The 26554-nt window shown below is 33.6% G+C and overlaps 1 protein-coding gene and 1 long non-coding RNA gene across 3 annotated transcripts; both read right to left on the reverse strand.

Moving 5' to 3' along the window:
- Positions 1–5234: 5234 nt before the first annotated feature.
- LOC138140008 (uncharacterized) lies at positions 5235–21805 on the reverse strand. The gene is made up of 2 exons (XM_069060657.1): positions 21735–21805; positions 5235–14306 (listed from the first exon to the last, which is right to left on the reverse strand). Exon 2 carries the CDS (start codon positions 14266–14268, stop codon positions 11203–11205), a length of 3066 nt encoding a protein of 1021 aa, XP_068916758.1. The 5' UTR covers positions 14269–14306; positions 21735–21805; the 3' UTR covers positions 5235–11202.
- Positions 21806–23723: 1918 nt separating this feature from the next.
- Positions 23724–25160, reverse strand: LOC138140084 (uncharacterized). Of its 2 annotated transcripts, none has more exons than XR_011162439.1 (4): positions 25065–25160; positions 24852–24999; positions 24478–24742; positions 23724–24422 (listed from the first exon to the last, which is right to left on the reverse strand). It is a non-coding gene; the product is annotated as an uncharacterized lncRNA (long non-coding RNA). The 2 variants fall into 2 exon arrangements; XR_011162438.1 differs by having other exon boundaries at positions 25054–25160.
- Positions 25161–26554: the final 1394 nt, after the last annotated feature.

The raw sequence follows: 26554 nt of genomic DNA on the forward strand, positions 1-26554 counted from the left end.
TGTGCCTTCGGAATATCAAAATAAACTATTTTGTTGCTACGAGTTTTATTTACATTTTCCCTCAATTTCAGTAGGCGTTAGGTTATTTATTGTTTTGTTATTTATTTATCAATATTAGTCAATTATTAAAATTGTATGTAACTTATTAAATTACTTTAAATACAACTATGAAACCACATTCAAACCAACGTAACTCCAGAACAGATTGATGGAATTGAAAAATCCAGTTGCTGTTGATAAAGAATTGAAAGACATTTTAAATGATGGACCACATGACCTCCAAGACCTTCAAGAGTTAGAAGGTGAGGAGGGGGGCACAATTTACGTCCACACTCGATATTATCAATTTACGTGCTATCCAACAAATCAAAATCTTTAAAATGAAGTTAGACGTAGTTCCCTACAATAAAATGAAAGAATTCTGATAAGTAAATCATGGAAAAATAAACACAAAACGTCACAAAAGGTAAAACCCCTATAAATTTGTTTCTAAAACAATATTGTTGTAAGTAAAATTATGTGGGATTGTGATAACAGTGTGGGTTTTTACCTCTTGTATTTTTGCTCCAGATAATCTGTTCTAATGGCATAACTGAACTCTAAACCTGTCACAATGGTGTAGTGCGTTTGAAATTTCAAACAATAAAACGTTTATAAAACAATGAGAGCACATTTTTCTAATCACGTTTCTCATAAGTTTCAGTTTTTTAAAATAAAATTTCTAAGAGATCATGTGATGGGAAATGTTGGTGGAAATGCATTGAAATGTCTCTTAAAGAACGAAATTATGTGTTTTCGTGTTGTTATTGATAAGAATTTGAATAACGTGGCAAAATATATTTGCAAAAATAATTTATTAAAAATTAAGTATGTATCTTGATGCAGTCCAGAAATATTGACGATAGTATCGTAAGTCATTAGCATATTTTTCATTGTAAATAATATTATATATCGCTGTTATTTCTTTTAATACTATGACATTTATGTCTCAAAGGTATTCAAGCTATAAATAATTAATCCAAAATTCCAGCGGCCCCGAATCTGAAAGCTACTTCTATACCAACAAATTAAGTCGTTTTGCTCGATCGATCTGACCGACCCTGTCACAATTGCAACATTATTTTTTATTCTATAAATTTCTAGAAAACAACACGAACAAATCTGTTCAAAATATATATACTTTAATTTAAATACAATCATATTCAAGCTCATATAAATTACTCAAAAATCTTTTTTATTTTTAATGTAGTCATCCACATAATTGCAAATTTAACTGAATTCTGTTTTCTGAAGAAGCAGTTCGAAGACAAACTGTAAATCGCGGTCATGAAGCGTAAAGCTGATCACTTGTGAGAACTTGGCTTAGTTCCATAAGATGACTTTAAAACCGTTTATACTTATTAGTCGTGGTTAGTTGTTAACTTATTTCAATTGTTACGTAAAACGTAAAGCATATATCCATTTTCAATCAAAGGCTTATGTTATGTTATTTAATCAGATAATACTGGATTTAAAATACTTAATTGGTAAATTAAGATCTATGTTTTCATCTGTGTTTAACTTAGATTAAAAAAAAAAATACATAAAACTTCAATATTGACACCTAATTGATAACATTAGATTTAGTGCCTATCAGGATTAGTTAAGTTGCTAGAAATTATAAGGAACATGCAGGGAAAAAGTGGGAAGATAAAAATCAATCATACTTAATTTCATTAATGCGTTTCAAATTCAAATAAATTAAAATTAAATTGTTTAATAAATATATTTTAAAAGTAACTGTCCCAAAAAAGTCATCTTTTCTAATTATATATAAGACAATTACAGTAAATAAAAAGGCATCGAAATGGCAATTGCTCATTCCTGAATTAATCTGAAACCTATTAAGACTGTAATTTCAATTCGATGAACATAAGAATGGTCGACCAAACAATGTGAAATTCGAGCACAAATGTTGGTCTATTTTTACCTTAACCAGCTTCAGACGTAACCAGATGAAAATGAACTAATTAACTGGATCAAAATGATAACTGCTTATAACGTTACCACAAAAAAAACTTAATGTCAATCGTGATTTAAATGTGTCCAAATAACAATTCAATCAATTTTACAAATCAATCACCAGGTAAGTATCGTCTACTGGTTTATCAGCAGTCGGTTTATTCCTTTATCATCACAACCGTATTATTATTAGTTTTCCGAAATGTGGATTGGTCGAAAGCCAAATTGACAAAGCTAGTGATATTATGTATTATACTATAAATCACGTGATCGTACAAAAAAGCTGTTGTATAAATTTATTTTATATTACAATAGTTGAAGGAGAGAAATCACTAAATCAGTTTGTCGTCCTCAAAATGACACATTTAATCATAACCTTCAAACTTCAAACGGGATACTGGACGATAAAATATAGCGAATGCTTTTTCTCCCAATTGTTCCAGGATCACATTTTATATAAACAACATGGCCGGCGATCATCAGAAAAAAAATCTTTACTTACCTGCTGCTATTTTAATTGACAATCACTTGACTTCGGTATAAAAAAAACGATTGTTTCTTTTACGCTTCGCCAAAAAAAGTTATCAGAAAATTGCGAGGGCGCAATTAATCTAATCATCCAATTACAGTCTAATTTAAATCTGGAAACATAATAACAAAATCTTTTGGTTGAGCCGCTCGTATAAAGCATTTTATATGGCTCCAAGTTAGCGTGGCAAGAAAATGATAACATCAATCAATTTATTTATTTATAACCTTGACTCAAGTAAAATATGTCAACCGCAGAAGTCAATAAAAAATAAATATATAATATGTTTTAAATATTATCACCTTGTAGCTTGTAAGCTTGTAGTAATCAAATACAGGCCACGCTACCAAAAAATTATTTGGAAAATATCATTACAAGTGGAGTTTTGGTCAACGAACTGCATTTTGTGGCAAAATAAGTTATGAAAAATCTTTGTCACCCTCTTATTATGTAAGATCAATATATTTCGATTTTGTAGGCGTCAAAAGCTGTGATATCGGTCGTGTTATCACCTCAAATCAGACGCCATTTGCACAAAGAACCAACGGCCTTTTATTATCGAATTAAACACTTAAATTCTATTTGATTTTATCATAATTTAATTTAAATTTGCGTCAGTCACCACGATAATAATAAATAACCTAGACGCACCTTTAAGGTCATGAAAATGTCTGTCGCAGAAAGAGAATTTTGAAAAAGTTCAAAACCAACATCACAGTCTAGCTAACTGTTGTCAACAAAAATATCTTACCGCAAGAAGTTTTTTATATCTATTGTGAACACTGAGGGTTTGTAACTTTTTGCAATGTAAAAATGCAAACAAAGTAATGCAGCAGCATGTTATCAATTGTAAAGATTTCTTAGCGAAAATAATGCAATTAAATCTTAGAAGTTATATTTGTAAATTGTTTCTACTCAAAGATGTTTTCAACTTTTCAATCTTGACTACCCAAGCTATCTATGATGTTTCGATCATATCTTTTTGTTATAATAATTAATTGACGTCAATGCATGTGATCAAAAAATGTAATTCAGTGTGCTAAATTGCAATACATATCTTAAATAAATTACACAGATCAAAGTGGTTAACTTGTTATATCTAAGTAATTGATTTCAAAGTAACGATTTACAAACATAGAAGGTAACTTAAAGTAAATTATGTAACATTTAGGTTCATACTTACCAAGAGTAGGGTCTGTAATTAAAAAAAGAAATAAAATTAAAACTAAATATGATGAAATATTTATGTTATTTCAAACTTCCTTTATATTTTTACTAAATCAGTTTTGCTAATTGATCACTTAGCATCAACATTTCAGAATAAAATAAACGTGATCATAACTTAAAATATTGTAAGGGATTATGTATACTTTGGATTAATTAGTGAGTAATCGCAAAATGACAAGTTAATAAATATGTTTATTGTAAAAATGTTAATCTGAAATGTAACTTTTCACTTATCGTTCATTTGTGGCTGTCAGTATAGCTTGTAAACTTTCACGATGTTAATAAAAATAAATGGTAATAAATAATTTTTAAATGAAATAAAAATTTCAACTGGAAATATTATTATATCTGGTGTTATCTATACCGTGTGTGGATTTTACAGTAATTGCACATTTTTTCCCAGAACAATTTTCTTTTTATCTCGTTTCCAATTTTTATTTACTTCGAGATCATGTTTGTTCAAGTTTTAATTAGATTTAATTGTGTAATTAAGCATTACAAGCGGCATCCAGTCAATGCGTCACACTTAATAACGGTAAACTAGTGACAGCGATTTAAAAAAATTTAGTCACTCGACTTCTCTAGGTTTTTTTTAAGTACAACATAACACAAAAATTTTCATTAATTAAAGTCATTCAAAATGCGAACTCTAAACTTACATCTGATGTTGATATTAAGTTTATAAATGTTAAGCTTTTTATGGTAGATAAATGTGTTTATCAATATTAAAAAAAAACTGACTAAAACCGGAAGTTACTCGTCGAAGAATTCGACATTACCAGAAATGTGTAGGTACATTCAATATTTGATTAAAAATTAACCGGATTACATAATTACCATATTTCTTGGCTTACGCAACCAATAATAATAATTATTTGATTTAGAAAACAAAGGTTTGTCTTAGTATTTAATGTTAACGTGCATAATTGATATTTGTGATTAGAAGAATTGGTCTCGCTACTCGTTTATCGATCGTTTCTCATTTATTGTTTAAAAATATTTCATCTGCTGCCGGTCGACATATTGGAGGACCGTAATGCTCAGTAATATAATTGATTAAATTATTTATTACGTTTCCGAATTTCAGTCGTCAACCTGCGGTCCTTCGAGCCAAATATCGCATTACGAAGTCCTTACAAAAATAACAAGATAATACATTAAAACTTGGCTTTAATATTTGATGACACATTAACGACGAATCTAATATTGTAGAAACATGGAAAAAAATCATTTGGATGATGGCTTTGTTAATTTTTAATCAAAACAGTCTTTTAATTAAATTTTCTTTTTGTTTACTTTCTGACCCAAAAAACTGGACCCTTATACATTTTTAAATTTGAGACGATTCGATTAGGCTTTAATTTTACACTACTAAAAAATTCAATCTAATACGCAACCAGCAATACATCTTACCTGTATTACTCATGAAAACAAACACGTGGAAGGAAATGGGATTATAAATAACGATTTTCTCCAAATATTTCTTTATTTTTTTTCTTAGGTCTATCCATAATACATAATTATTTGCCACTAAACCGTATGCTTAGCAAGTACAATACATTTCATTTTAATAATACTCATTTCTGAATATGAAAATGTAAAAAGTGTAAGTTTTACTACAGAAGTTACTAAGTAAACGGTCTAAACATGCGCCGTATTTTATAATAAATTTATTTATATCACCCTTTGTATTTTATGATTAAATAAAAACTAGATTAGACTAGATATACTACGGGCACATATTTGGAACGTTTGTTACAGTTGATTAAATATTTCCAACGACAAGAATAGAACTGAAATGTCAAAAAACAAAGAAAATTGGTTTGCTAGAGCTAAAGGATTGACGTTTCGATAGAGTATCGTTTGTCTCAATTATTGTGCAACCTCGACAGATTTATCAACAGAAATTCAACAATGCATCTAGATCGCGGTTGCAAAATATGCATCTTTGAGACTGCAGCGTGTTGTTCTATTCTTGTTAGGTAACTCGTATAAAATATTTAACATTAATCGGTTTAGATCTGCATCGGTATGTTTGTTGTAGACAGATTAAAAATATATAATTGTTTGGTTGAAAATAAGATTGGGATGGCAGTTGGGAGATAGTAATAGTTTGATACGTTATACACAGACATAACACATAAAGGATAAAGCATAAACACTTACACAATCTATTCCAAACCATTCATTGGGCGCCTTATTTAAAACGCAGAATAATATGAAAATAGTTATATTTATATGTATATTTTATATATCTGAGTCTCCAATGTAAATAGATATAATCTCATGTGAAATACTCTACAAAAACATTCTATAACTTATGTGGTATCCTAAACATCCTTAAGACTAATTTTGATTTTGTGCCTCCGATTTTATAGTATAATTATAACAACACGCCTTTCAGCAACATTCGCGCAGAGTCACATACTCCAGATATATACGCTATGATTCCCACTGTCGCGAATCATCATTTCGAAAAATTTGCGGTAATGGGAACTGAGGTTATTTTGTTATAAAGCTGACAGGAACTCCTCGGTTTACACCGTGGTCATCCACATCCGGAAACCGGAAAGATATAGAGGTAGTGACGGACACAGCGGCTCTCCCGCTTCTTTGATCACCTATCACAATACAGATTCGTCTCGATTCCACGAAACGTCGTCCCACCAATTTACATAATTTTCAACTTTCCATTACACTAATTATTACCGCACGCGTGCGAGATGCGTTTCGTTGGAATAGAGACAAGTTGGCTGCATAAAATTGTGTTGTATGGCGTTATGGATGCTAAATGTTTGGACTACTGTACCGTGCAATTTCCACAAAAAATGTGAATTAATCCTCGAACTCCCTTTTTCGATAAAGGATTATTTCTGACAATGGAACGGCTGCAACTTGGCCAATTTTACCCCGTTGCCCCTAAAATTGTGTTTATTTTATTTGTGTATTTGAAATTTCACCCTAACCGTCAAAGGGAAAAATCAATTTAATCTTCCTGTTACGATTTTGAAGGATCCAACAAAGAACTGGCAGCTTTAATGACAATAGAAAAGGACGCACGTGCCAGACGGTTTTGCACAAATCTGGAAATCAACATACGGCTAGACCTGTTGTTTGTCATCATACCACCCCTTTACGGCGAAATTCCCCTTTTACGTAAAATACGACCCTCATTTTACAATAATTACATATTTTGATGTCATTTCGAACATCTGCCTGTCGCCACAATAACAACGGATTAAACAACGAAAATTCCGAATACGATTTTTTTTCGAAATAAAAATTTGTCCAGCTGCACTAATTAAGCGGTCACCCCTAAATCAGGTACAATCATATAAAATTTCAAAGAATTCTTTAATTAAACACCGTACCTTGTAAAAATTTTACGGTAATTTTGTGAGGGGTGTAAAAGGAAGGTCGTTAAATTTCATTAAGCACTGTTTGATTGTTGAGATGAATATTTAATAGACAGTCGAAGCCAGAAAATTTTGTTGTATTATTGATTTTAGAAGTGTAATTAGTGCTTGTGGTCAGTCGAAGTCGTGTGTTTATTATCAATTTAACGTTATTAAGGGATGGAGAGAAACGAAGTTTTATTTTTATGAATGATATATGAAAGAATTTTGTGAAAAACAATTTAAGAGGTAGAAAGTAAATACAAACGGGAAAATGTGTAAAGACACAGAGAAAATTGGAGTGATTCCCAGAAATTAAGGGAGGAAAAAGATAAATTTATAAAATAGATAAAAGACAGAGAAAACCTCGATGCGTGTTGTGTAAATTAGATTACCAGGCTCGAAGAAGAAACTGCTTCCGGCAAAAATACACTTTTTCATTTCTTATACCAGAGATGACAAAGAGAAATTATAAAAATTATTCTCGTTCAGATAACAGAAAAACTTTTAATAATACAACGGTTTCAATTTCATAATTGGGAACCCGGCCTATTTCATTAAGTTTCTCCGAGTGTATGACGTTGCTTTCCGCACGCTGAAACCGCGCCTTTATATGTGAGTCGTAAATTTACTGAAATGTGGATTTGGAAAAATATAGGTTTATCCCATTTCTTTTATCAGGGGTGGCAGCTAAATGACCAAACAACCGAGGGTAAAATCCATAGTCGCCGGACCTTTATTATTTTCATCGCGCTACACAGTTTTACAAAACACCAATTTCCTTTTACGACTTTCATTAAAAACACACTCAAATACTGCATCCGCAAACAAAACTCTTCGATCATCCACTTCCATTGGCAATTTTAACAAATCGAACGAATAAGCAAATTAAAAAAAAAAGAAAATAATAATAATAGAGAAACGTGAGCGAATCCGGACTTTCCGGGAGAGATGAAGTTATAAAGCTGCACGCCAGTGAAGCGACAAAGGTTTCTGTGGTTTGAGATGTGCTAGAGATAAACGAATACGATAGGAAATCAATAGGACAATAATTATAGAATTTCTGTAACGTCGAAAACATTCTGCAATCTTTTGTTGCTAAGGGTTTCTATTATTGCGGGGATTTCCTCGTAGCCCAAACATTTAGACAAAGTTATACACACTGTTGCCTAAAAAAGTCAACCGAACACGAATCAGATTAAATGAAATGTCGTTTTTACACGTTAAATATTTAACACATAAAAATGCATAATATTGACTAGAATAAATATAAATTATTTAAGTAGCTCACATAAATAAAAATGACTAGATTTTAGGACTAGGAGTGCGGACCTTTTTAGCACAGTGTGCAGTAGTAAATTCGTAACATAGTTCTAAATAATAGGTATTATTAAAAATAAGGTAAAATTCCAACGCTATTTGCAATAAAAACCAACACACAAGAATAGTTAGCGTAACGCAATTATAGAACCCGTATTAAAAAGTTTCTTTTAACGAATAAGAAGATGTGCCACGTTTCGTACCTTGGAAGTTCTGGAACATTATACTACGAACAACTTATGATTAACATTGGAACATCCGCAAGATACGAACCGTGATTTTGATTTTTTGCTCATTTAATCCTAAATCGAACACCTTACAATTTTTTTTTGTTAAAAAGTGAGGCCTTTTTCTACGTGGTCGCCTGCTAAATAACAACTGACGTGCGAATAGTGTTTTATCAAGGCTCACTTCCATTTCTATGGCGTTTTGCACATAAATTATGCACGTATTGTTACACAAGTAGCACGATTGTTCGATACCACGTGTTCGTATTCAAATTTTCGCCATTGATGATCGTTCACGGGATATCGGCCGGAACGATAAAAGCACTCCCCCACTCCACACGTTAATTAAAGCACGTTAATTAGTCATCTCCCCTCCCGAGGCCATCTTGACGACGTTTATAATCAGTCGCGACCGGTTTAAATCTCGCTGGCAGATTGAGCTAGTACAATGCGAGCTGAACAGATGCATAAATTTATAAAAAAAAAATTATATTTTAGGGGTTTTGTCAAGGTTAGCAAGGGGAGGTCGAAGGGAGGTCGCCACGCGCCAAGGCAGATGTTTACAGAATTTAGGAAATAGGGACGGGGCTTTACAATAATACAAAAAATTCTAAAGAAATCACAAATAATTTGCATTCGGTCATAAAACCAGAAATGGTCGTTTTATACGGTACCGCCGTTATCAATGTAATCACGCGGAACCTTCGTCGTGCAATTTGAATACGAACAGTGGTGCATCGTTATAAAACATCTGTATTTTGTACCTTATAATGTAAAAACATAGATATAATATTTCATAGCACCCAGGCTGTTACATTATGAAATAGCAGGTCGTTTGCAATTACTCAAGGCACACAGCTTAGTATTATAACTAGTAATTAGCAAAGGTAGTCAGTTTGTACTATACAACAATTCAAACAATATGTTAGTTACCGGTGGAATGTATGCCGACGTTGAAGGCCCACCTCGGCTTCAAAAGAAATCTATTTAAAGTGATACCTGATGCTTCTGAAGGCGTCAAGAGCCAAAAATTGCTCTCACTTTTAAATCAAGATTCCGTTTGAAATCGACAAACCACCGCCCACAACGGTAACAACCCCTACATACGTTGTCAGTTAACACACGACTAAGTGGATCATTTTTATTTGTGTCGTCGAAAAGAAGAAAGGGTAGTATTTTCGAATTACCTATTTTATTAGAGGTCACTCCATTTTGTCTCGAATACGAGAAATAAAAATAGTTGTCGATTATCAGAAATGTAAAAACGAAGAGTTTAGAATTTTGTGATGGAGATGAAGTGACACGGTAATAATTAGGGTGGCTTGTTGGATAAAGCGTCAATCAAGAAATTAGATTGTAGAAGCAAAGCTGGCAAATGAATAAATTTAATTGGTTAGGGGTCCGAATAAGGTAAGAGTTTTTCGTCCGATTTTGGAGTAGGTCCTGATGCGGACGGGGTCGTGCCGGTTGTGGGGGCGTAAATTGGGGGATGCTACCGAGACGACATGGGCGCTCGCGTCTTATTCGGAACGTAGAACGTTTAAGGTTGATTTTGGCTCGGTGGAGGTTAGAGTGGCATAATTGACAAAGTTATGAGGGTATTGATTGTACTGCGGAGGCAACGTATGGCGTCCAGTAGTTATTCGGCGTCACGTCGTCCGGCAACATTTTAATCTGGAGTTTATGAGGATATGGAGCGTGGAAGACGCCCGGCCGTGGGACTGAACTGAACAGAACAACGAACGAACTAAAAAATACGGATAGACGACGGGTCAGAGGCGCGTTGCTGATATAGGCCGCAGAAGGGGCGGTCCGCGGGGACCGCCGCCCCCAGCGGAGACAAGTGATCATGTGAACGTGATATATCCTACTACTAGTCAGGAACTCGAGACAGGAAAACGGTAATACCGCGTTGAGGTCTGATTGTACTCGTTTCAGCTAACCCTGAGTTGCGCTTGTCCGGGAACTCCCAAAAACCTAACCACGCAACTGGTCAGAACCAAAACCTTCCAGTGATGGTTGTCGACAGTTGGATGGATCAGAGGAGGGGTTTCAGATGAATTTACCATGAACCTGAGTTGCGTGGACTGGGCATGCGGAACGTTAACTGACTGTTGAGCAAGCTACATCTAACAACTCAATACATACACACTTGTGAACGAATAGTATCATATCGAGAGATAAAATAGGAACTTCTTTAAACATCACCTAAAGCTTTCTATCGTACAAAACATCAGTATCTCGATATTTTAAAGTGAAAATCAACAGACTATATAAAATTTCACTCAGTCTTTCCGGTATTTGCATAAAAATATGTGCTCATATGTTCCCCATAATATATGAGGCCTCTTGCAAATATAGGAATACGCTTATATATATTTCTTTTAAGATTATACAATATAATCAAATAAAATTAATAAAAATCACAGGTGTCGTCGAATCGCCATCGATAGTTTCTTAAAAAAATATGTCACATCTATGCAAACTACGTGTAGGAAACTGCTTAGGCCGGGGTGAGAGTGAATGTAACGGTGAGAGGTGCGGGCTGCTTTTGGAACACCGGCAAAAACACAACGGCCGGAACAACTCTTCTTTCCGCAGCAGCTTCCTCAACTAAAAACGCTTGCATCACATACCCCGCATCCTCGCCCCCTTGAGGCAGCGCGTATGCAGCAGGAACTTGAGCCCTTTTCGCCGCATCCCTCAGATTCTGTCCGATTTCGGGCGACAACTCCGCTCTTTTCCCCTTCCCTTTCTTCTTGTTTTTGGCTCCTCCGTCGTCATCTTCGGCGTGCTCGGACGGCTCCTTGGACGTCTCGCCTGGATTCTCGTTTCCATTAAAGAACGGCGGCAAGGGAAGAAATGGATGTTGAGCAAACATGTGATGCTGCAACAGTTCCGGCTGCAGGAAGCTTTGGGTGCACACCGGACACTTCAAGGGTGCACCATCCGATGACATCGAATGAGATCTCTCGTGTACGAACAGTAACGGAAGGAGAGGAGTCGTAAAGGGGCAAAAGGAACATTGATAACTTTTTGTACTTGACTCGTCCACCCCAAAAAGACTCGACAGCACGTTCTGAATTCCCACTTCTTTTCTTTCTTGCCCACCGTTTGGTATCTTCAGAGTTGGACTGCCGCGTTCGCATTTTACTCCGGCTTTCGAATGTTGGCCGATGCTTTGTTGCAACTGTTGTTCCAGTTCGGACCATTTTTCTGCACCGGCTTGTCCATGATCACTCAACAGATGTGCTTTCAGCCATTTGGTACTGCGAAAACGTCGACTGCAGATCGAACAAACCTCCGTGAAATGGGTGAAGTAACGGTGACTCAGATCAGCCAGATCGGCAGGTTTCAAAGCTGGATCTGGATCTGGAGGTACTTGAGGTGTCGCGTTTTCTCCTTCGTTTTTGCGCGGTTGCAAAAGACTCGTCCCGTATTCGACAATTCCGTGAGTATTGTGCTTGTGGACTCTCAGAAAATACTTGCTGCACAACTCTTTGTTGCATATATCGCATATAACTCCACCAATCTGAGCACCGTTCTCGATCTCTATGCCGTGCATCCTTTGCATATGCGTTTTCATAAAGTACTTGTTGCACAACTCTTTATTGCAGATGTCACAATAGCTGCTGGTCGGAGTCACGTTCATGCTGATTCGACGTTCGGCGCTTGATACCGGTATCCTGTTGACGCTCTTCTCAGGAGTGCTGAACCCGTTGAATTCATCTTTGATGTTGTCCAGGTTTCCTTGATTGCTAGGATGAAATTCTAACAGATGCTTCTTCATCTCTTCAACGTTTTGAACATCTTTCCCGCACAGATCGCACATGGTGTTGTTGTTAGAACTGTTTTCCGATTCAACAGGTTTATCAACGTCTGCCACGTCGTCGAGTAAAATTCCGTGTTCTGTCATCATGTGTGCATGTAAAAAATAACGATTTTCGAACTCCTTGTTGCAAGCGTTACAAGTTGTGCATACTTTGCTGACGTCGAGCTCGTTCAGTTGCAAAATCATCGTTTGGAGTTTTTGTAAATCTTCGCTGATCGCTTCGGCATTGATCGATTTTTCGTTTGATGGGTGGTTTTCTTTTTTGGTTTCTTCATTCGTTTGGTCTTGGTGTTCCTCCTCTTTGGGGTAAATTTTAGAATGGACGCTGACGTTATGCAACTGAGATAAACTCGCATTTTGAAATTTAATTCCGCATATGTCGCAACTGATGTCTGATGGTGACGTAGTTTTGCGATCTATGTTGGATTGTTCCGTCATTATTAAGTTTAGAGGACTAGTTTGCATATTATTCTGCCATGGAAAATTACTACCTCCTTCGTGTTTAGTGTCTTTTTCTTTATCATCCGGTATATAAATACCGTGACGTTTCATCTTGTGGGTTCTCAAAAAATATTTGTTGCAATATTCCTTGCAACAAATCTCGCAAAATGCTTTAGGATTCATGACGCCGATTCTTCTGAGACGGCTGGATATTTCGATATCGTTACCTGGAGACATTTTGCTTTGCGGAATGTAATAAATTCCCCCTTCAGATTCATTTTTAAATGAGGTAGATTCGGTTTGTACATTAGGACTAGACGATTCTTCAGCAGGTTGGTCATCTGGCGATATTTTATCACTTTCACTGTTTGATGAGAAACCGTTTGAATTAGGAACATTTTCGTTTGATTCACTTTCATATAAATGTGGGAGATTGGATTTGGTTGTTTTCTGCGGGAAGGATTTATTCGAAAACGGGTTAGGGAACAAGTTATTGAATGGGTTGATGATATTGGCGGATTTTTCGTTTTTAACAGTTGATATTTCTACACTTGGCACGGTAGTTGGGAGTTTAATTGTTCCAGCGTAAGAAGCAATATTTACATTATTCACTAAGGGTTCTGATGAGGGAGGATCGGAATAGATACCATGCTTGTTGGCTTTGTGAGTCTTCAAAAAATATTTGTTGCAAAATTCTTTGTTGCACAAGTCACAATACGCATCCGGATTGAAAATTCTTATCGGCTGTCTCGGCATGTTGTCGGGTTGTGCAAACTGAGGTAAGGTCATGAACATTGGATTTGTTGGGTTGAAAGGCAAGCCATGTAAATTTGGATTCATCCATTCCTTGCTCTGCAGCTCGTTTATCCATGGTACCTCTGGTCTGTTCGAAGTCAGTTCTAAAGGTGTCTCGCCGCGTTCTACCTGTGGATTCAGCGCAAAATCTTCCGGCTCCTTTTTACAGTCGACCGCGGAATGATCCGATACCAGATGACTTTGAAGTTGCTCAGAGTTGTTGAAGTATAATTGGCACACAGGACACTGCAGTTCTGGCTCGGGTGAAGTCGAACTTGGCTTACCTTCGGTATGCAAGTCGGATTCGGCTGCTGAAATTCGAACTGGTGTGGATTGTTTTCTCCGCTTCTTGCAGGAATCGGTTAGTGGTGTTACTAAACAACGTTTTACTGGACGAGGTGTTTCGAACTCGGGCTCGCTGCTTGTTGTTTCCTCGGCTACTGAGGAGTATCCTCCATGTAAGGGACCAGAAGTTGAGGGTAACGTGACGGATGTCATCATATTGTCGTGTAGGCGACATGCAATGATTCTATAGGTCCCTGCACATACAAAAACAAACTAAATTAGTACTTTCCACCTATTTCCTCATCACCTAACATACTATCGGGCCTTCAAATAAATATATAGGCGTAGGAGACATTCTAATTCTTTTAACAGTGTAAAGTAATTTTTGTAGGTAACCAATTATTCTCCGGAGTTGCATAGTATGCATAGTAAGCTTTTCCCAATTTCATATTGTCATATTCCGTGGAGGGAGAATAGGGAGAATGCACTACAAAAATTAAAAATATTTTCTAACCTAATTTTATTTCGTTAAAATGTCAGGCGTTTCTTGTGTCATTTTCTACGCTGGAAAAATGTTGCAAACAATTGAATTTCCATAGGTTGCTCTAAATATAAATGTATTTGAAGGCCCGTTACATCATTACGGTAAATCATCAAAATCTATCCAATATTTTTTTGTTGATCTCAATTCTACAAATTTCATGAATTACCTTAACAAACTAATTTAGTTTTATTTCAGTTTTTTTTTTTTTCAGGTAGCTACCTACTTACATTTATTGTGAACCGACCACAATACGTGATCTTTTATTTCTAAATTTGTTATTTTATATTTATTTATTAAGACGAAAACAATTTTGAAAATTTAGAATCTTGTGAAAAAATAATAAAACAGAATTTCTGAAAAAGTGAATAAACTGTCATTTGTTAATCCTCATATTGGTTTTATTTAAATTTATTTTGAATCTGACATCTGATTTTAATTCAAAAATAATTTTAACTTGAGCACACGCATTATTCATATTTTCAAAATGGAAACCAAGAAAATGGTGACCGGGTTTATTTTGTTTGTTGGTAAAAACATCTACATCACGGATGTTATGGTATGATTGAAGCTACGTCGTACGTTTTTAGTTTTGTTTTATAGAATCGCCCCTTACATTTTATTTGTCGATCATGTTATACAGGGCGAGTCAGGAGGAACGGCCGAAACTCCGTGAGTGGATTTACACGTGAAAATAATGTTAAAAAAACTCACATGTTCTTATCCAATTTTCATTTGTTTTTAAGTTAGAGCGTAGTAACAAATAAACAAAACTGCAAACATTAACATTGTCTTAATGAACGCGTTCTTTTATTAAATGTTCAAAAATACCGCCGTTGACCTCTTAAACATTTACTGCTTCGTCCACGAAGGGCGCTTGTTGCTCTCTTATTAATTGCTTCATGCCTTTCTTCTGTTTTTGCCAAATGTTTTTTACCCTCAAACATGGCATACTCTGATTAAAAGATGTCTTGAATGTGAAAACAAGCGAAAATTTGAATACAAGTAGTAGGGTAGATAAAAAATGTAATTATGCTATAACTTGAAAACAAGTGAAAGTCGGATAAGAACATATGAGTTTTTTTTACATTATTTTCACGTGTAAATACACTCATGGAATTTCGGACATTCCTCCCGACTCACCCTGTATATCTCCTACACAACACTTTTTAATCAATAATATAATGCACACTTTGCTACAATACATATTTTCACTTTTGAATCGAACTGTTTTGATCAAACTTATAAAATAATGGCTGTTATTATTTAATTATACACTTAGTACTTGCTTTAAAATGTGACAGCAACGATTAAAAGTACTGATAAAGAGGCACAGTACAAATAGTTTGTAATTTTTAGCAATTACTAAACAATAGAGCTTTGCAAATTTTGTGGAAATTGTGGAAATCTAAATTTGCTTAATAGCAGATTTAAAAATAAATAAAACAGTAGAATATTTGTTGTAAAAATGCCTTTATTATGTTTTAGGTGTTTATTTATATAACTGTAAAGTGCGAAGAAAAAGAAAAGAAAAAATCTCAAGTCTACAGGGTGTCTCAAAATTCGCGAATTCCGAATTCAGAGCGTGGTAGGGAAGGACCCAGTGGAGCTCGAAAAAAACTTAGAAAAAAAAACTCTTTTCCTGAAGAAGATATAAGCTCTTTAATTTTGTTCAATACATAGCAGCCTTCAATCCACAGTGACAAAATACTATTCTAGCCACGTTGCCGTTCTACTTTTAAGAAAAAATTAAAAAAATTTAAGATTTTTTTACTCCAAAGTAAAGCTATTCTTCAAAATATTGTTTTACGTTATTATTTTCCACAGTCATCTACACCATAAATAATAAACACTGAACTTTTCACCCTGTATTTGAAGAAAACGCAGTTCAAAGAGTGCACCTTCAGACCAATGTATCTTTGTGGGGAGAGTCCCGATTTTTTTTTATTTCCATATTTGGACTACTGAAGTGATCCCCTATCACGCTCTGAATTCTGAATTCGCGAATTTTGAGACACCCTGTACATTTATAAGATAAAAATATTTACTCCCTTTTTATTTTTTATTCCTCGTACAAACACTCCGGGCGTAAATGATTTAATAACGTTTAAAATTCGTTTTCACTGTTATCCTATAAATTATTATACATGTAAAATACAGTGCGTCGCACTTAAAATGAGAACAGTCTGATATTTTCGGTATTTTTAGGAGTACAAATTTGAATTCTTGCATAGTCGTAAAACTTCGCATCTTTTGAAGTACTCAATTCAATTGTTAGTTGTAAACCCAGCTGACTGCGACCTCGTGAATAGGGCCAATTTTCGATATTTTGCTTCCCATTGAAGACATCGTTATTATAAAAACTTATTCGAAATTGAATTTTAAACCCTCGTACCGAGTTTCAACGTGAAATTTGCATTTTCAATATCATTTGTATTTTATTATGTTTCAATTTTTATTGAATGAAAAATAAATAAAACACTGTTTCTTTTTCATTTATTTTTGACGAAGTCTTTCCTTTGCCCGGCACTTGATTCAGAACTGAAAATTAAACCTTGTTCTGTAAGTGGACATGATTTTAAAAATCAAAATGCAAATTTTGCATTGAAACTGGATGCGTGAACTCAAAATTGCGTTCTAGACAAGTTTTCCTAATAACTTCTTTTGATCTTTCCATCGTGAAGCAAAATATCGACAATTGGCTTAATTTGTGAGGTATCGAGGCGGCTGGGTTTACAACTTACAGTTGAGCCGGGTAGGACCTTAAAAAGGTACCTCTTGAAGTCCTACCCCTTAAAATTACGAAATTGTTAACATTGATATTATATTACTTTGTTGTTGTTTGTTTTCAAGTTTGGTCATTTTGTGTAATTATTAAGTCACGAAAGAATTCGAATTTGAAGTCAAAATAATGAGTCCTCTTATTTGATTATCATTAATTTTGATTCTGGCACGTCATCGGGGGCCCTGAGTTCTTGTCCCCGTGACCATCGCCGAATTTCTCCTAATGATGCCATCATTAAACATTTGCGCGTTGTGCGAGGTTAGAGTCAAGTCCGTAAGGAAGTATGATTCATGTTGTTTCCCTCATTTTGAATTCTCCCCTACGTTTTGGCAGTTTCGAAGAGAAAATAGCAAAGAGCTTTAGATATAGGGTGGATACACTAGAATAGTTTTATTAACACCCGCATATATAATTGCAAGAATTAGATGATATTTTATTGCCTTTAGGACATTGATGATTTCCATGATAATGAAACTGTACGAAATTAAATTCTCAGTCACTAAATCAATATGCAAATTTGATCGCTTCTGTTGTACAAGATTTGTTATGCTTTAGCGTGTCTAAAGATCCCGAAGCCATATATTTTTGTAGACGTTGTTATTATACTCAGTACTTAAATATTTATCAAAAATCTATTATTTCTCAGCTAGATTTTTTTTTCAATTGTGACATGTTGCACCTAGTCTCTTAAAATTTTAATTTACAAAACCTTATGCAAAAGTTTTGCACGAAGAAGCGAAGGAAATTTTAAAAAAGCTCCACGACTGAAACAAACCATTTTTTTATTGTTCTTCTAAATTTATTGTCTTGAATTGACTTTTTCTACATTTCAGTTTAATAAAAAATAACAGATTTTTATTCAAAAAATACAATATGAAGCTCAACAATAAGATTTTATAAACGTGTAAAATTCTTTTCACATTTTTTTTTCAAGTTATACCTAACATCGGAAATTTCTCGTTACGTGTCCCAACTTTATAAATAGATACACGCTATATATACGATATTTAAATCCTATTTGAAAACCGCTTTTCAACGTGTCACAGCACATAACATTTGAATATGAAGATTACAAATTTAAATCAGCAATTAATTTTTTTCTAAAATAGCAAAAACATATATATGGGACAGCAAAAAAACAATAGGTAAATTTTTCTATGGCATGCAATCTCTGTTGATTTTAAATTATAATACGGCTTTGCCACCATGAAATCTAATATTTCATTCGCTCAAACAACCCTGAGGTATAACAAAATGCAAAATTTATAGATTTTTTATACATCCTTCGCACATTCTACAAAATATCAATCATGATTTTGTACACAAATACAGAAATGAATATGCAGAGTAAATGCATTAGAATATTAACTTTTTTGTTGTTGTATTACCTGAAACATTTTATTTTTAGTTTTTAACAACTTTACATGCAGCTATGATTAATCGATTGATTGTTGTGGTTGTTTGTCGTACAATTAAATAAATAATAAGGTCATGCAGAAAAAAATTAAAAAATGACGTTTGACAGCTAATTCAATACAACAATATCTGCTCTTTGAATGTTATCTGTAGAGAATATGGCAATATTAATAATTATAATTAATGGTTGAATCTGCTACATTACTCAGTATCCTGCTGATTGTAATTTTCACGCTTAAAAGAATTGTGGCAACGACTACCAATACATGTTTTCTACGCGGTTGATAAATATTTTTAAGACTAAATAAAAAACGAAAGCTGTTGGCTTTAAACATGCAGTACCAACCATCTAATAATGAAAATTCAGTGAAAACACAGCAAACACGTCAGAAAACACCACATAACTGTCAATTAAAGAGCACGTGAACCCTCTGGAGTAGAGTACAAACAGAATACAGTATCAATAAGGGAAGTACACAGTTCGTATCTGTACGATAGAATCCCCACCACGTTACAAATGCACCCCCACCTCTGTCACAACCACCACTCATATTTAAAGTAATTCATAGAAAAAGCTCGCATGTATAAAAGAAACTTTATTAAAGCCAATCATTTTAATTCCGTTGAACTTAACAAATTTCTGAATTTGTCAGAATGGGGAGCGTAATAGTCAAATTATATCGATAATTTTTTTTATCGATTATGAATGAGGAAGAGTTTGGTAAAGTGTACACCCAAGTGTTGGAAAATTCGGCCAACATTTTGACGACTAATTTTTGAAACTATAATGTTGACACGCGAGATCCCATCGAATTACAATACGAATAATTTTTGGTAACGCTTTACGTGACTTTTAACAAACACGTTTTACTTATGGATGAAAAAATATCAATTCTTGTTATTTATTGATTCGTAGGTCGACGATAAAAATGCGGAACAAGACTATAGCAGTGTACATTTACTTAATGGAACTTTTTATTTTTAACAATAATTCTTTTTCCTTGGTACAAATTTTACAAGAAACGCGAACAAATTAAATAAAACGGATTTATTTTAACTGGTAACAGCTTAGATTGCTGTTTAACATGTTTCATCGCGACAAGAGATTTTTTCTGCTTCTTTAAAATAATTTTCAGAAGTTGAAAAACCTGATGAAAATTTATTAAATTAGCGCATCTGACAAAGACTTGTTAAATGTATGAAAGGTCTGTATTTACGTGTTTAGATTTATCATATCGTCGAAAGACGATACACATTTATTTTTTAACAAGAGTGCGATGTAAATCGATGAGAAATGAAATGACAACTATGTATTTCTTCTGGCGAGATTTAAAATTATGTTTTTGACATTTGACCTTTAGTAAATTTTAGTAGGTTGAGAATTAAAATTTAATCAAATCTGTTGAACGCATCGCGGCGAATCGATCGACTAATTGTCGTTAAACTTGAGGCGTTTGTTTTTCTTTGGAAAATTTCGAAATTAATTTCGCGTGGGCGTACATTGTGTTAATAAACGTCGTGGTGGCTTTTAAAATGACAAAAATAATGCTTTTATCTTTTATCTCAGCGGATTTTATTGATTTATTATTAATTTTATCTCTAATCAGTCATGAATAATTTAATATTTAAATAAAATTGAAGAGAAACTGTGGTAAATAAGATAATAATAATCGAAATTAAAAGCAAGGTACGTTGGTTTTATTGATTTTTATTTCAAGTGATATTTAATAAAATAGATAAAAAAGGTCTGTTGTGGGTCGAAACCACCTGTATTTACCATTAGAAACGAAAGGGAAAACTGAAACACGCACAGAAATGCTACAAATTTTAAATAAAAACGCAACATATATATACACAAATTGTAGATTCCAAGAACTGGGGGAATTATTGATCATCAGATAAAGGCAACACAGCTATCAGAAAACATAATGACGAATGGAAACATAACGGACAGCGCAAATGAGACTGTAGGGTGAGTATATGTGTGCGTTAGATGCGTGTGTATAGTGGATCAATAGTCCTCCCACGCCGAAGACCACTGGTCAGAAAACGGCCAGTCGCGCAACTTTCATTTTAAGACATAAGGTGACACGCCTATACCTTAAAATTACTAATTTTCCCCGGAAATTCAACCGATCAAACAAAACATCAACCGAACATTGGACCGTTTCCCCCTCGATTTTTGCATATTTCGCAGTCACAGGTTCGATATTATTTGAAAAAATCACGTCGATCCCTCAGTTTCGGCATTTTTGCGTCCAGGTCCTTCCGGCGATCGCAAATTTCACGCCGAAATTTGCACAAAGGCGGTGAAAAAGGAGCCACCGAGTGCTGAGAGATAGAAGGATAGGTAGCACGTGCATCAATTCATGCATAAATAATTATGACGGGAAACTTTCGATTTCAACATGCAAAAACAACACAAATTGATCGAATTTCGTATTTTAACGCGAGTCAACACTTTTTCAAAAACAAATAACCAATAAAACCACGACTTATCGATTATTAACTCAATTATTTCTTTCACTTTCGATGAATTGTGAATTGATACAACCAATTACACTTTATTTAATAACACTCTTACCAATGCAACTTATAACCCATAACAATTTTCTTTAATCAAACAATTTCGACTTTGTCGCTAATTAAACAAAAACAACCAGGCCTCACCACCGAGCCGGTTATATCAACGAAAATACTTCCAATTTCGATTTGGAAGTTCGCAAAATCCCACGAGACCCCCACGAGGCCCCCACCGGCCCAAATATGATTTCTGTTCGTACTACATTCAAAAAAAATGTTAGTAAACAAATAGGGTTAAGTTGGTAAAATTTGACGTTTGTTCTGATAAATAAATCTCGATGTGTTTTTTAAAGCATGCGAGTTTGTTTTGTTTCTTAACACTAGCCTACTTAAAGTTATTATTTGAGATTTACTTACAAAGACCACAGCCGAATTTTAGAAAATAGTCATTGCGAGCACCTAAACGACACTAGCGCGGTCTACCTACTGATAATTTAAGGGAGACCGTCGAATTTCGACGCCGGTGCGCAACTCCATCAAATTTAGATGACAAAAGCCGCCATTTGTTAAAGAAATGCGTCGATTTTATGATTCGCGTTTATTGCGAGTTTTATTTATTTTTTATACTGCCGCATTTTTATTTTTACTTCTAAACAATAAAACGCAAGACGGTCTTTTTGATAACAATGTACTTTGCAAATATATTATAAACGATCTGTCACCCTGATTTTTATGTTGCACCGTGTGCTGGAACGAAATTTTGCGCAAAAATTTTGAAAGAGCGCCGACGTTCTCTTTGTCGACGCTTGTTTTAGAAAAATTATTTTCTTCGGGGCACATAACGCACCAACATTAACAACAAAAGAAAGGGATTGCAATAAAGAATAAGCGATAGAATTGCCTCTCAAGAGAGAGCGCCCATACCAATTTTTTACTTTACCATTACTGATGTTGACAGTTTGTTTTGGTTTCGTGAATTGTCGCATTCTTACTCTGTTCTCCTTATTCTTTTTTAAACTTTGATGCTATCGCGAACAGAAATTTCTACATTTTTATCGACGGCAATTTCATTTTAATAAAACAAAACTAGCATTTTATTACCACACATTCAAATTATATTCACATAAAATAAAACACTCCTCTGTGGACAGATTAATTTGAAAATCTGATTTTTTATAATTTAAGGTGAATTATTATTATTATGAAAAATATCTACCAAATCTATTCAAAATATCTGTTATTTTTGGTAATTAAATAAATAAGTCATTAAAAAAAATAATTTGACTATTAAAATGACAATATGTCATCAACCCCTAAACCCAAGACGGTCAAATACCTTGAAATTAGCTTAACGTATTTTAACTTAATTCTAATGTTAATTTTCAATGCACTCAAGGTTTAAGTCCTTTCACTTTCTAATTTCTCTCTAAACACAAAAGGGCCATATATTTTTTAAGCATCAATTTTAAATTTTTCAGTATTTTGGAAACGCAAATAAAATTTTTATTGCATACCTATGCATTTACTGAAAAATGAAATCGTCTTTTCCTACTGAAATAAATACCTACATTTAAAAAGTGGTCGCATAGTAGTTGTAGTGATGATAATAACAATAATAATAATAATATTGTTGCTGTTTTTATTATAACGATTAAACTCCGTAATAAAAGATCACAAAGTACAGACAAATTTTTTACCATTTTTTTAAATTTGGATTTCCGAACGATATGAGAAACTAGCCAGCGGAGAATTTCCTTCACTTGAAAAGGTTCGCCAAAATGAAATATGAGGGTTATTTAAAAAAGGTCTGATCTCTACAGGATATAATAATAAAATTTTATGACTTTTACTCGACTTGCGGCAAGTCAGATTTTTCACAAGTTCAACAAGCTGCGAATATTTTCTTCTGCTTCTAATCGCACTTGACACGATATTATTATTAACGACACATCGACATATCGAGTTAGGATGAAATAAAAGTTTTTATGAAAATATAAAATTGATTCAATTAAATATGCCACGTCAGCATTACGGAGAATATTTAAAAGAGACCATGTCTTGAATACACTGTATAAAGTCAAGCATGTATATTATGCAAAATGATTTTTTCCATTAAAAGCCTAAAGTTTAGGCCTGCTTTAAAATGAAGCATTCTTATTATCACGAATTATTTTTTTTATCCACGGGCCTTACTGAATTCGAATTAAAATCAATAACGCCGCGCTCCTGTGTCCCCAATATGTATATTTGAAATATCATAAAATAGTGGAGCCATCTGTTCGACAAAGTTCCAAACGTGTAAAAGATTTCTACACGGAATCATTTAATTCGCTATTTTAGGTCATATATGTCAAATATTTTTCTTAAAAATAAATTTTAAAATAATGACATGATCTTAAATTGTTTGTAAAATTTATTGGTACAATAAAATATCAAATTTTATGTTTACACTAACAAATTATTGACAAACAGGTGCAATCAATTCGGTTGACTTTATTAGAACAGGTAAACGAAACAAAATCAGTGGAAATTCTCTAGACGATGGCAAATCAATCTTTGCAGTACGGTTTATTCTACCACGTAAATTATTTAATAACTCTAGTCTTCTTAAAATCTGCAAACAAAATTATCAATTATCCAACTTTTACACAATAGAGACTTCGAAATTCCTAGAATTTTATTTCATATCTCTCTGCAGTTACTTTGGATATCCTTGACCCGCATTTGGCTTTCTATTTTCTAAAAACATCTGTAAAAACCAAAGAAAACATTGTTTTTGATGATCAAAAATTCAAAACTGAACTCTCTTTTTTTCTTGACCCCTCTTTAACTTTTTTCTGCTCTTAATTCTTGCTTATGCCATATTGCTTTAACAGGAAGTGTTAAAAATATGGCAATGTTAATGTACATTTAATATCTCATGCCCATAAGAATATAATAACGTCTCTTAACGTTTTAGTAAATCGATTTTAGTTTAACATTACTTGATAAATAGATTGCAGTAGTTTAAATAGTACTTTAATTATTATTTCTCGCTTGTTTTAATTTGAGGCAATGTAATTTAAATGTCTTGACTGATTGGATGCATTGAGGTTCCTTTTAATCCTAAAATTCAATAAATATAAATCTTATAAGAAAAATAAAGATATTCCATACCTACCTATTTGCACAGTAAAAGTTAATTACATATTTTTATAATTCTGAAATATTTTTCAACCTTGTAAAAGATTTTTGAGGCAAGATGAGATTCATTCTATGTATTCTTGTTTTATAAAGTGTGTTCTGTAATATTTTTCTGGTTTCTTCCTCTTGTAGGAAACTTATTGAAAGATTATAGCTTATACAAGGATTAGTTTCTCTTAAAAACTTCACTAACTTAATTATTTTTTTCATTAATTCTCATGTTCCTTCTATGCCTGCAAATTCTAAAAAAAATAAATATAGTAATTATTATTATTCTGAGCAGACAAAAATGGCAAATATCAAATTTAAGTATGTACTCAACACCTGTGAATTAAGACAAAATTGTTGTACCTTGAGTATATTGAGTTGTTTGTTAGCTTCTGCCTTTCCTCCTTTTCTATGAATTATTTTGAGGTATCACCATAATGCTGTTGCTTAGTTAAATATTTGGTATGTTCCATCACATTTTTCTGTAACTGATTTTCGGTTATACAGATACCTGCAATATATAAATATTCGGTTGGAAAGCTCATTTAGCTAAGCAATGAATTACATGGACACAACCTCAGAAAAAAAATGAAGCAGTATCATAACAAACGGTGTAGATAAAACTGAAAAGAGAGTGTGTGTACTCGTGTACGTATGTATAGGAAAAATGCATGAGGACAGAGTTGATCAATAAAAATTTTCACGCGGTGATCAGAAAGCTCCGATCAGCGCACAACATTCGTTTCTATTGTTCTGTTATTGCCATTTGTAATTTCTAATACTCGTATACTTGATGTGGTTTTAATTCATTTTTGCATTTTAATAATACATAAGTGCAAAAATAATTATGACCTCTGGATTATTAAAAACAAAACAGGCAATTAAAATATAGAGATATAGAGGGGAAAGTAACGCAGACCCGTTAAATGTCATAGTTTTTATTAACAAAATACTTTTTAAAGCTAAAAATGTAACCATAGATTTTATGAATTAATAAAATTTTAATTAACTGCTATTTATCTAGTCTAATTAATAATTTGCCCTGTACATGACAGGTCATTAAGAATCAGTTTCGCGCAGAAAGCATGAGTGGCGTCTTGAATTCCTGTACCTACTTTACTTTTGAAATTTTTTTCATGGCAGTTTTGCCGTATTTTTAGTTTCCAACAAATAATCATTATGGTTTACATTAAAAAAAGAAACATTTTACATGTGCAGATACATGTTACAGTTATTAATAAACTTCAGAATATTTTTTGTAATACATTGTATGTTATAATTTCTCTTTTAGTTTATATTATTTATAATATTACAGTATAGTTGTACATCTGAATCATTATTCATTACGCACCACCGATTACAGATCACGGATCAGCTGTTTAAATCCAGCCTCACTTTTTACGTTGTGTTTTTACTCCAGATAGATGAGTGGTGCGTTCACAATCGATTCTTCAACGCCAGCTTTGACGATAAATTTTAAAATAACAATAGTTTAAAAAAAATGTACGGTACTGGTCCAGATAGGCATTCTACATAGGTATAGAAAATCTTTTTATTTGGGGACAACTTTTTAAAGCAAGAACACCGTTTATTGAGAACGAAATTTTGTGGACCATAAATTTTAAAATGGTCGTTTTATATTACTGACCACATTTGCTTCAAAGGAAAGTCAAAGTCCCAAACTGAAATTTTTTGACCTGCTCAGAAAAATATACTGTCACAATCCAAAACAGGTAGTTCCGCGTACCGACAAGGGCATATCCTAGGGGAATTTTTTTAAATTCAAGGCCTGTTTGACCACTGGAGCACATATTGACACCCTAAATCAGGATGGACATTTGTGAAGTTTGATGCATCTGTTAAAGAAAATTGAAAAATATGATCTCCACTGAACTCGGGGCCCTAAACAGATTTTACAAGGGGGCAAATACGAGTACGTTGTCGTTCTTATAAGAATCTGGTGCGGTTGATTAATACTGTAAAAAATGTTGCAGTCACTGACGTGCAGAATTCTCGATTATTCCACACACTATTCAAGCAATAATTTTACTTTGTATTGTGAGCAT

Source organism: Tenebrio molitor, chromosome X (genome assembly GCF_963966145.1).
Source record: "Tenebrio molitor chromosome X, icTenMoli1.1, whole genome shotgun sequence".
Taxonomy (NCBI): domain Eukaryota; kingdom Metazoa; phylum Arthropoda; class Insecta; order Coleoptera; family Tenebrionidae; genus Tenebrio; species Tenebrio molitor.